Source organism: Scomber scombrus, chromosome 9 (assembly GCF_963691925.1).
Source record: "Scomber scombrus chromosome 9, fScoSco1.1, whole genome shotgun sequence".
NCBI classification, from domain to species: Eukaryota; Metazoa; Chordata; class Actinopteri; order Scombriformes; family Scombridae; genus Scomber; species Scomber scombrus.
The window spans coordinates 8,069,206-8,081,948 of record NC_084978.1 but is presented as its reverse complement, the minus strand read 5'-3'; the positions used below and the strand labels follow the sequence as shown (position 1 = coordinate 8,081,948).

The 12,743-nt window shown below is 37.3% G+C and overlaps 1 protein-coding gene across 5 annotated transcripts in view; it reads left to right on the top strand.

Annotated features, from left to right (window-relative positions):
• Positions 1-12,743, top strand: part of gria2b (glutamate receptor, ionotropic, AMPA 2b) — a 49,667-nt gene that overhangs the window by 14,986 nt on the left and 21,938 nt on the right. For all 5 annotated transcript variants that reach the window (XM_062425117.1, XM_062425116.1, XM_062425118.1 and 2 more), the window contains exon 3: positions 10,409-10,648. In XM_062425117.1, coding sequence (XP_062281101.1) covers positions 10,409-10,648 — 240 coding nt within the window. The remainder of the gene's footprint in view (positions 1-10,408; positions 10,649-12,743) is intronic.

The window sequence follows — 12,743 nt, the reverse complement described above, 5'->3', positions numbered from 1 at the left end:
ACATTCATTTCCTGGAGACTTATCCTAATCCAACCCACTACTTGTCTAACCCTCATCTTAACCACTGACCCAAAAATCCCCAAGTGAACAAGCTGTGCCCAATTTACTGGTCTTTAGTCTGAAATGTGTCCCTGCAAATAGGATAAGCCATATTCTCTCTCTCTCTCTCTCTCTCTCTCTCTCTCTCTCTCTCTCTCTCTCTCTCTCTCTCTCTCTCTCTCTCTCTCTCTCTCTCTCTCTCTCTCTCTCTCTCTCTGTGCCCCCCCCCCCTCGCTCTCGCTCTATCTCACACACACACACACACACACACACACACACACACACACACACACACACACACACACACACACACACACACACACTGAGTCACTGTGTTTAAGTATATTTAGAGGCAGAAGATTTTCTTTCTGACTTCATGATATCAAGAACGCTAGCTGTTGCACAATAGTATTGCACTTCCATTAATCCGGGGGACTTGAGTTTTGTTTCAATTATTTTGTGCATAATTATGAACAAAGGTAGTGTGAATTAAATGTTCCTTTTTTGAGTATAACAAATAGGAACTTAATTTAATTATATTTTAATTTTACATCAGTATGGTAAGGTAGGTTGTCTTGCAAATGGTTAGGTCTCAGCTTTTGTATTGAGCGTGTTTCTCTGTTTATTGATTTGTCTTAATATGAAAAACTAATACTAAAAAAACGTCTGTAACACGTTTTACTCCCTAGTTCAGTCTTCCAAAATCCTGAATGCTACACTGCCCATCTTGCAGTTAGATAGCATCTTGTTTGTTTGCTTTAGAGTAGACTACATGGTTTCCAAATCAAGATAACCGTGGTGTTATTTATTCTCCTCCAGACACACAAAATCATACAATAGTTTTTACCAGCTGTGTAGTACTCACAATGACTAATAAACTGACTCTGAGTTCCTTTTAATGTTTTGATGTCATCATCAAAAGTACATGTTGTTTGTGGTGGGTGTTGTTTCCACAGTGGTCAGCAGTCCTACTTAGTCAATAGCTGGTGCAGATGAGCTGTTCAGACAGTTTCCTCTGCTCCACAGCCTGCACACAGTTGCTCCTCACCCCCTCCCTTCAGCTACAGCTAAAGCATTCAAAAGTGCATAGAAAACAACAAAAGGCAGAGCTGAAATGACGATTGGGACATTGGGGGTGCTGTACAATGATCGCACATTGGGTGTTTATTATAGAGAGCATTCATCTGGCTCCATTCTTGTGAATCCTACATCCTCCATCCAAGGCCATCAGAAAGCCTCCAGGAAACAGGTCAGTGAACAAAAGGAGAGACGGAGGAAGAGAGAAAGAGACAGAGAGAAATAGGATGGGAGATGGGAGGAAGGGGGGGTCATAAGTTGATAAGAACTGAGCTGTACTGTTCTTCTAGAGACCAGCTGCCGGAAGGGCTGCTCAAAGGCATACAAAAACAACTGCTAGTGTGCCTCTTCTGGCCCAAAGTGACACCTCCCAGAAGTCTCCCTATCGGCCACTCAAGAGCATGACTGAAGGCTGTCACCCTGGCAACAGCCTGCAGGGCTGCACTGCATGTGTGACTATATCTTACCAGTGAAATAATTTCCTAAATGAAGACATTTTCAGGAGAAAGTTTGTGGTAATATAAAAAAAATGACCCTACAGTGACAATAATGTCCACATGTGGAAATGTGCTTGTGAAATGTGAAATAATTGAAAGTGCTTTTCAAAAAGTAGTCTAACTAATTTTGCTGATTTTTTTTAAAAGTGGTGTTCAAAAAGCTAACATTTAAATCCTCAACACTACATGAAATGATGTGCTGGAGTGAATATTTTCTACAGTGTGGAGAGAACATGGCTGAAATATGTAACCCTGGCAACAGTCTACACAGGGAATGAAACCACATTGTGCCTTTGTGGGCTGCAGACAATGCTGTTAGAAGTCACAAAATGATGCCGGTGCTCCTTACATTTTATAGGATGTTGATAAATATTTCTGCTATCCTTAATTGTTACAGGTTCCTGATAAACCATATCACGTCTTTCATAGTCCTTTAACCTAAAGAGATCCTTTAGAAATTATGTGAAAAGGAATTCCACTGTGGGCTAATCTGTACATTAATTGAGACAGAAGGAAAAGATGAGGGCCTTGTTCTGTTCCTGATTCTGAGCCTTAAGTTTGAACCATCTTTGTCCATTTTTTTTCTGTGAGGCATAATGATAAAGACGAAAGAGTCTGATATTTCAAAATCATCTGTGGAGACAGAAATGATGCTGGATTGGAAAGCATCTTTGAGCTGTACTTGCTTCACCGGCAACAATACAGGATGGACAGGACTATGACATGACTTTAAAGTGTTGAGATTACCCAGGAGAGCCGAAACATGATGTATACTTATGAGGGACCTGCTGCCGAGGATGAAATAGGTCATGAAAATGTCGTTTCTATCAGGAAAGTCTGACAGTTCTGTGGATTTATGTAAAATCAGTACAATGCAATGTGCCCACAGCTGTCGGTTTTCATGAATTTATTGAGAATATATATGATTTGTAACTGTTATTGGTCACATATTAATTTTGTCCCCTACAAATTACATAAATCAATTGGAAGATGACACATCTTCCAATTCAGGAGATGTGTCATCTTTGCACAATGCAGACGTCAGAGAGTCAGAGATTAGCATGACTTTGATACTTGAGTTTATGTCATTTCCAGGTGTTTTTCAGTTTAGGCCACAAAAATACTTGGTTACAGTAAGAGCAAGTTTATGGTTTTAGTTAAATAGAATTCAATATGAGACGAGATTTCCCCTCTTTAACAAATACTTTAAGTTGCCAAAACATCAATAAAGACATCACCAGGCTTCAGTTTTAAGGAATGAATATAGGAAAACAAATGACATAAGTTGTCCAGATAGATTCAATATAAATCTATCTCTATACCCACTGACAATATACCCCTTAGTCCAAGAAAGGCAGTCCTCATTGGAAAATAAACAACTGCATTCACCATTTATTGATACAAAATGTTTAGCAAAAGAAGAAGTATCATGAGATTGATGTATGGTATTGCAAAGGAGGAGGTAGGGAGGTCTTAAGAGGGAGGTAAATGTTGTTGATTATGTGTAGAAACCATATACTTTGACACTGGCAACTGTGGTTTCATCATGTACCAACAGTCAACATATTGTTTTCTTGCACCATGAAAATAGTTTCCCCCTGAAGTTAACCAAGCAGGTTTTATTGCCTAAAAGTAGCCATACTTAAACATACAGATTACAGTTAGAAATCCCACATATGAGTTATTATTCATGGAGCAATTATTTGGCGACAACACACAAAAACACACAAGGTCAAAGTCTACCCATTCAAAAACTATAACAGTGACAAATGTGTTCAGGTTTCTGGAGGGGTGGTGGCTCAAAGCTGCCTTCCTAACTGGTGACAGATCAGTTTTACGTAAAAGCCCTAAAGTCCCGAGGCCTTTCTCTGTGGTGAGAACAGGAGTGTTGAAGAGGGTGAGATATTTAACAGTCAGTTCTGTTAGCTGTGACTGGACTGCTGATGATCATCATGACAGTGACGTGGTGTCTGTAAATGTGTGTGTGTGTGTGTGTGTGTGTGTGTGTGTGTGTGTGTGTGTGTGTGTGTGTGTGTGTGTGTGTGTGTGTGTGTGTGTGTGTGTGTGTGTGTGTGTGTGTGTGTGTGTGTTAGACTGATCTGATTCATCATTTTGCTGATGCGCTCGGCCCACTGTCAGTCTTTTAAATATCAGATGTGTTATCCACTGCTGATTTAATGAATGTTCCCTCTGATCATGATAAATACATTACAACCTTCTGTGAAGCCTGCAATGATGTATTCTGTTGAATGTGTGCACTGCTTGGCTCATCCTGGTTTTAGAGGATTTTTTTTCTTCTCCAAAATCTAAATCTCTGCTCTGATAATAATACTGCTGTGCTAATGTGTTAATGCCTAAATCGACACCTATCAGACCCACACATACTGAAAAAATATAACTTAGAATAGCAATGCAATAATTTTATTTAGTGTACTCATATTTGTGTGATTTTTTCGGGGGGGAAGATAATAACTTCAGCTTTTATTAAGTTTAACATGGTTTTGACTTTAACACAAACACAAACTGACATAATTTACCAAAAAAGTGAACTTTGTAATGTTTTCTTCAAGGACTTAAACAATTACCAGTTTGCTTCAACTTCTCATGAAATTCCATACTAATGCAGAGATTATTAGACGTCAGCTGAAGTTGTTATATGAGATAATTAATACATTAATTATGCAGTTAATTTATGCAAGTTTAATCTTTGATCAGTGATGTAGCTGTAATGTAAACAGTGGCGGAGTGGTGGAGATGCCTTTGGTGCCACAGTGGTGAAAATGAGGTCAGCTAATTGGGACGGCTAAATATATTTCACAGGGTACACCTTCTCCTTGGAAGGTGATACGCAGTGCCAGAGTCACTGCTGCGACAGATTTAACATCCTGGTGATAATGAGGTGATTAGGACCTTCTGATAACCAAAGAGTGTCTGATGAGTCCTGCACATCTGAGATAAGAGGATAGATGGACTACAGACAACAAAAATTGAGAATCTTTTCCAGAATCCAGCCATTAACCTGATCCCCACTCCAGACTGAAGAATCACAGAACTGACATATCTGCAAATGAATAACCTTGCTTTCTGTTTCATGCCAAAATGCGTACTGTATATGTACTATGAACATACATACAATGCAAATCCATTGGCTCTGAAATTAAGTAATTTTTTTTCATGGTGATAATTGCTTTCACTCTTCTCGACTTCAAAAAACATTTACTTACTTACTCACTTAACATCAAATGATCACAAATAATATGTTGAATACATATATATAATATGCTTCAATAAACACATTTTCATATGAATGTCTTGATCATGCTCATAAAGAAATAAATAATAATGATAAAGTGGAAGTGGATTTTCTTGGATTTTGAAAAGTACTACTTTGCTTTTCTAAGATGCCCCTGAGAACTTATAACTTATATCCTCTGAGTCTAAGGCAGTACATATTTTCATATAACTCCATGAAGGATCCCATGAAAAGTTTCTGGCATTGTGGGGTTTTGAAAAAAATCATATCACCTTATTTTGACTTCATCTGAACTTTGTCACTTCATTAGTCATACGTACATAATTAGTACTACTACTAGATGATGTAAATGGTCATATCTCTTGTGAAGACAGGCTGTTTCGAGAGGCATCAAATGTGATAGCAAACAGATTTTCAAAGTTCTCAGTTTTTAGACCATGGTATTTTACATTCCAGGCGTGTACCTCTATAAGCCTTTTCAATAAAGAAGTCATTTTCTTTGCTAATACTCTAGTGCAGAAAGTGCTGATGCGTGGCCTTCTACCAAGCCACACTTTTATAAATCTGTTTTCTTGATATACTTGTTCATGTTCTTTTTTCAAATAACATCATTTTTTTGGTGACATTTCAAATGCAGCCAATGAAATCTGAATCATAACTTGCACAATGATTGTATGCAATGTACTTGTTCTATGTCATGTATTTTACATTGCCCTCATCACAAGACCATGTCCTTTGAAATCACTGGTTCACAGATGAAAGAATTACAAAAAAAGTGAGGAATTGTGAGAACATCCCCCCCACACACAGATAAACACATAAAAAAACAAGCACACACAAATATTATGCACTATTGTCTGCTAACTACAATGTTAGGATTACTGACTGTGTTTATCTTAGTTGAACATTCCCCAGATTAATAACTGGGAAATGCTTTTTTTTTTTTTTTTTTGCAGAAAGATAGAAAGGAAAAACTGGGTCTGAACCACAGCTTACAGGCCCAGCAGTGAGCAATAATAACATTTGCTTCAACATTTTGCTCATGGTGCCTAATAAGGATGACCTCGTCAACACCAGAAAAAACTAACAAAAAAAAAAAGATTTACCTCGTCAACATTATAAAAAACATTTAGCCAGTCACTTTTTTTTGTGCTCTGAGGGGGGTTTCAGAGGGCGAAAACTCCCGGGTTTCATTGAAAAGCAGTCAGATGTGACAGAAGCTTAATGGCTTTTTCCACAATCCTTGCTGTTTCTAAGAGTGTCTGTATGTGTCTGGCTTTTCTTCCTTAATTAAACATTTCTAAATTCCTCATTGTAGAAGCACACATAGATGTCTCGCCCATTAAAAACCTCTTGCTCTTCATTCTTTTGTTGTCTCGTTCTACAGTCGACAAAATCCTCTGAACATTCACGCCGTGGAAAAATGGGTAGTGCATTGCTTCTGGAAGGGAATTACCATATTTGGTAATAAAGTAACATGTTGTCAAACTGTTCGCTCTGGCATAAGCTGCGGCACACTCATGGGGATATCCACTCTCTATAAAGCATGAGCTCAGAGAGTTTTAATCCTGGGCTAACTCAGCAAGCTCACCAGTGAGAGAGTGTCAGCAAAGCAAGCTTTAGGAGCATGACAATGGACAGACATGACACAGAGACAGAGAAAACTCTACAGCTCTATTAGCATCACAGGGTGGCAATCAGGAACGAGATAATATATTTTATTTATTCTTTTTTTATATCATGATTAGACAGGATGTTTCTTTTTCCATCCTTGAAACAAATGTGAGCATTGCTAAGCGTAGAGAGAGTGTAACATGGATCAACCGGTTTTACAGTTGATCATCCTATATAAAAAAAGGATGGAATGCTTGAGAAAAAGGGTTGAAGACTGTGAAACAGGGAATTTGGGTACATATTATTCTCCCAGTTAAGAATGGGGCACCTAGTTTCAAATTTTCCTGCAGATCTGTTTAGACAGAAGCACCATAAGTGCATAGCTTATAAGTTTTTTTTTATTTTCAGAAAAAAATAATTTTGTATATATTTTATATTGAAAATGGATGAAAGTCAGAAAAGAGAAGAGAGTCAGTAATTCCTCCCCTCTTATTTCCATAAACATTCTTCGGATTTTCTAAACTTAGCTGATTACAAAATAATATCATTTACTGTCCTCTTGCAGCAGGAAGCATTACCTTTGTAAGCACGGGGACGGAGAATTGAGGAGAAATCAAGTTTATGTTAATATGGCAATTTTTGGGAGAAAATTGATCTAAACAAAAAACTAACGAGCCCTCAGTAATCAGCAGGGAAAGCCACAGTCAAATCCTTTAGAAAAGTAAAAATAGCAATACTGAAATACAAAAAAATACTCACTTACAAGCAAAATTTCTGCATTCAAAAACTTATTTAATCATACTCTTGTGCTTGCACTGTATCTGTCTATGCCCAGGGGCCAATCATCTCATAATTCATTCATGAAATTTAAAAATATAAATGAAACTCTCTGAAATATAGTGGAGTAGAAATATAAAGTTGTCTTGTCCTAGTTGGTTAAAGTGAAGAATTGATCATTAAAAAAATAGCAAGTAAATGATTTTGAATGGGGATTAATCTAATATGTGCTACCTCACTTACAGACCTACAGATTTACATCTGCATGTAACGTTGCTTAATTCGCCTTCACTGAATTGTGCAAAATGATTTTCCTGTCATATTGGGGTCTATTAACTCCCAGTTAGAAAAAAATGAAATTAGATTATTGAGGTCTGATCTCTCTGCGGTCACATCACTGGCCACTGTCATCTGTTAAAAAGATTAGGAACAGTGCCACAGACTGATGGAAGTGATCGGACCGCCGTTAACGGTTTGTCCCTGGTGTCTGTGATGAACATTTAATTGCTTGAGTCGACGGAGCTGTAAAGATTTTGGAAGCACATGAATACTGGCAGTGGATGAAAGTTGGCCATCCCCTGACTTATGCTGGCCCATTCTTGATGAGCTATGCATGTTTTTGAACTCTGAGGGGTAAAAGGCAGCGGCGGTTGACGTAGCCTTAAGGATGGAGAAGCTGGCTTTTGATTATTGGATGTAAAGTTTAGTTTCCTCATAAAATATTGTTTTGATGTGCAGTAAACACACATTGACATTTTTTAACCAGGGGTAGTATAATAAAAATAGCCACCAAAATGTATACTCAGTAAATAAACTAAATAATTTGAGTATTTTCCATAAATATTGTTATCCTTATACATATTTACCACTACCAAAAAACTTTAGACACACACTTTGTGTAAAAACACTGTACAGATTATCATGTGCTCCAAGGTACTACAGACATGTGAGGCCACTGGATTTTTTGCACCCACTTTTCACTTTTTCTTTTAATTATATAATTATTGCATCTCAACACAAAGAGAAAGGAGACTTCTGCATTGTATAAATGTACTACAGGTCTATGTTATGGTTCCTGTGAATTATTTCAACTTTGATTCTGAAAAATCATACTTTTTCTGTGAATTTGGCATGGTAGATGGCTCTAAATACGACAATACCAATGTGTCTTAACCACGGTTACTATGGACAATAAACCAGAGGCTTTTAGAGCCTTTACTAATTCAAAAGTCATTGCAATTGGTAGCAAAATATGGCACCTTGGTTTCCAAATGCATTCAAAATCAACTGAGAAACCAAATGAAGTTGATTTAAACTGAGGATTTTTTCATTTATTTTCAATTTGTTGCTTTTTTTTAGTTAGCTTGGTGATGGATGTTTCTTACTGAAACAGAAACCCTAATAAATAATTAACATCTCTCCTCTCATTTTTATGAACACAGGCTTGTACCTTTGACTTTTAAACAAAGAACCAAATATTTTCTAAACTGAATGCTCATTGGAGTTTCATGTCCACCCATGCATTTGTTCCAAATGTCACTTACCATTCTAAACAAACAAAAAAGAAAACCTCACTTTGCGACTCAGTTGGGGACATGGGAAGTTAGTTATAGTTTGATTTGACGGTGATCCAAGTGAATCTGTTTTGACAAAGTTCGAGAATGGAGACCGACAGAAGACTGCAGGCTGCTTGATTAATTTACCAAAGAGACATTTTAATGAGCCACTGTTATTCGCCCCAAAGTCAATAATGAAGCTGCTTAGTGCTTGACAGTACAAGAAAATGGCTGTGCAGAGCACTTACTGTGTGTATGTGCGAAACATTAAAGCAGGGACTGAATAACTCTTTAGAAAACAGTAATTCTTGACATAAAGGTTGAATAAGAAACTTTAATGAATGTTTTTTTATAATATTCACTCATTTGCATGTTGCTAAGATCACAACATCCGGTCTTCATGCTGCATAGCGTGTTTACATTTCATTAAAGATAGCTGCTACTGCCAGTTCAGAAGTGGCAGGATACTTACAGTACTTGATATCTGATGTATGGACTTAAGTTCCTGATGTCAGCAAGTTATCCCAGTTATACTGTGGAGAAGGAAATGCCTCATTAGATTAATTATATTGGAGCACACATATGTCCAAGTCAATAAGGCTGATTAACTTACATTTGATCAATACACATTTACAAGGAACATGCCAATCTGCTGACCCCAGTGAGAAACAGCCTGCAAGCTAAGGATTACTGAGCTCTTCAGTATTCATGTTTACCTTCAGCCCACAGTACCCTTTTCTGGTGTGTGTATAATCAATGTTAGATGCCAGGAAGAGTAGTATAATGTATGTGCTGGTGCATGAGTCATAAATTATTGATCAAAGGTGATTTTGCAGAGTCAACAGGATGCGGTTATACATATAACCTGGGTGTGAATACACAGAATTGTCATAAATGCTGTATGCATACTGTAAAATGATCCTAACAAAGGCAATAATTCAAGTTTAATGGTGTTAAAAGAAGATGTGTTAAGGATATTATATAAGCTACAGTGGATACATTTACTGGTAAAAGGTGGTAGGAAAAGGAGTGTACTGTAGCATATCTGTCTTGCCAAATATTCTCACAGGAAAAGCCTGAAATGGTTTCCTGCCAAAACAGAATTTGAACATCAGACTGCACCATTACAGCATATCATGGTGCAGCACAGATGAAAATCCCATATGAAGAATTCATGTACAGTTTTGGACTCCTATGTGCGACTCATTGGGCCCTTCAACATTGCTTATTCCCACTGTATCAAAAAGTCATGGGGCCACTCATAAAAGTTTCACAAAGTGACTGTTGTACAGTAGACCTTTTACTGTCAAATACAAGCACTCCCCTGACAGAGCTTATGGAAAAAGCTATCCATTAATCAGCTGAAAGAGAAACTGAAAGAGACATCCCTTAGCAGTTGTATGCAGCTCTAATGTGCACTAAAGGATTCCAATAAAGGTCCTGGAGGCACTGTTATGAGTTATGGCAGAGAGATGAGTTTGTTTCTAAAATTGATCTCTCAAAATCATTCCTGGCATGGAAGTGAAACATGTTATTTAAGATGTTGAGACTTTAAGGATGTGTGACAAATAACGTTCCTTTTTTCTCTGTTTCAGTCTGTTCACAGTTTTCAAGAGGAGTGTACGCCATTTTTGGATTCTACGACAAGAAATCTGTCAATACCATCACGTCATTTTGTGGGACGCTCCATGTCTCCTTCATAACGCCCAGCTTCCCTTTGGACGGGAATCAGCAGTTCATCATCCAGATGAGACCTGATATCAAGGGGCCTCTCCTCAGCCTTATAGAGTACTACAAGTGGGACAAGTTTGCCTACCTGTATGACAGCGATCGAGGTAAGATGTGGACGTCATGGAAGCCATTATGTTGGTTTTAAAAGCATGTTTCCAGCTCCATTCCTCAGCTGTGATTCATCAGCTCTGATTCACCAAAAGCTTTCATCAATCTTCTTATCTTAAAATGACATCATAAAAAGATAGACCTGACTTTTATAAGTTTAGTTGTCCCCCTTGATGTGTTTCTGTTGAATTTGCATTCATCAAAGGCTACATAACTAGATAGAGTGGATAGTTTTCTTTCATGACATCACATTATTTTCATTTTAAATTAACGTCAGTGATTGCCAGTTGATAAAAATGTGTAGTCTCTACAAAGTTTCTGTTTAAAAAGTTTCTTTCCCCACAAACAACAAAGCTGGAGGGGAGGCAGTCAAAGTCATCTCTGACATAGAGCAGAGCTGCCCTGAAGCTGTAGACTTCCACATTCGTTCTAAATAGAAGTGTCATTTGTTTGCATTACATGCTCATGATATGAACATAGTAAGCACTAGAAAAAATCCATCTGGCTTCACAGCTAAAACTGCATACATTACTGTGGTAGACAGCAGAGAAATTGACCTTCATCGTATGTAATCTGCAATTATGCAGAAGGTTAGTCCTTGAAAATTATGCAATTGTGCTAAATAAGACATTTTTAAAGATAGCTGGAGTAAGGCATAAATCATACCATAGGCTTCTTAGAGCCCTTCAGCCACTAAAGAGACTCTTACTGAAGAGTGAATGGTTACCTCTGATCATTTCCCATTTTAATTTAAGCACATGATTTTGTTTTAGCAGCAATATAAACTACCCCAAACTCCGAAACGTGCTTTTGGATCTGGCAGTATATCAAATTAAAATTAGATTTTAAAAAGTTAATATACCTTGTGACAAATGTTGAGATTATAACAATGACAACAACAACAAAACAAGAGCTACAAACTGTGGAATTAAGAGACACTGTATCAAAATTAGAGTATATCTTACAGTTATCCCCTATTTTAGGCTAAATTTCCAAAAGAATGCCACTGTGCCAAACTGTTTGAATGTTAGATTTTGGATAGTTTTTTTTTTCTTTTTAATAGTCATCAATGTGTTAATTGTTGCACATTTGCACATTAGGGGAGGGGTTATCAAATCCTGCAATTGGGCCTTGACTTTATTTACTCCGAAATACATACAGTATCTACCATAAAGCCATGAATGGCATTTGTGGAAGGTTTGTACTCACTGTTTTGTGGGAGGAGACAGTTTCTCCTACACACCCTCACACCAAAGACACACACACACACACACACACACACACACACACACACACACACACACACACATACAAACACAAACACACATCTGGATTTCAATAGCTGGTCACAATCTCTACCTCAATGTCAGATACAAAAAACTACCTCTAAAAATATTTTGGATATATAGAGCTTTCCCAAGTTAATTAATAAATGCTTTGTATTTGTTGCTGAAAAGTCGCTGCAGGAATGCTGGCACTCATTATCAGTTTTTTGCCCATTTAAGTAAATTAAAGTCTGTATACATACATGATAATGCCCTTGACTTTAAATGGTATATATAATTTTTTTCTGTAAGCATTATAGGCAAAAGTAATGTACCATTATGCTGAGCCTGTGTACCTTTCATTTCCATCCTGGATAAGATCATGGACTGAGCCTGATCTTATGCAAAGACAACATAAGATGAAAATGATATACCCTCCAGCAATAATATCCAGACTTACTTCATATTCAAATCTGTTCTGTCTATCTTCTTTGATTCCTTTCATGGTGATTATGTTCAGTTCAGCAAAGATATAAGTCTAGAATTAACATGATGTGCTTTTTTGAGGAATATTTTCATTATTGTATGAACAGCTCTACACAGTTCATATAACCCAGGAAATGTGAGCTTTTTATTCACACCAAGCTAGCATTTAACACGTGACAATGTGTGAATACCACTAATAAAGTGCACAGATGATAAGAACAAAAATAACAAGACTTAAAGGGAATACACAATTACTGATCATGTGCTATCTCATTTGGCTGTGTCACGTAACTCTTTTCATAGTGTCATCTGCTAATTGTGATTCTGTGACTTTCACCCT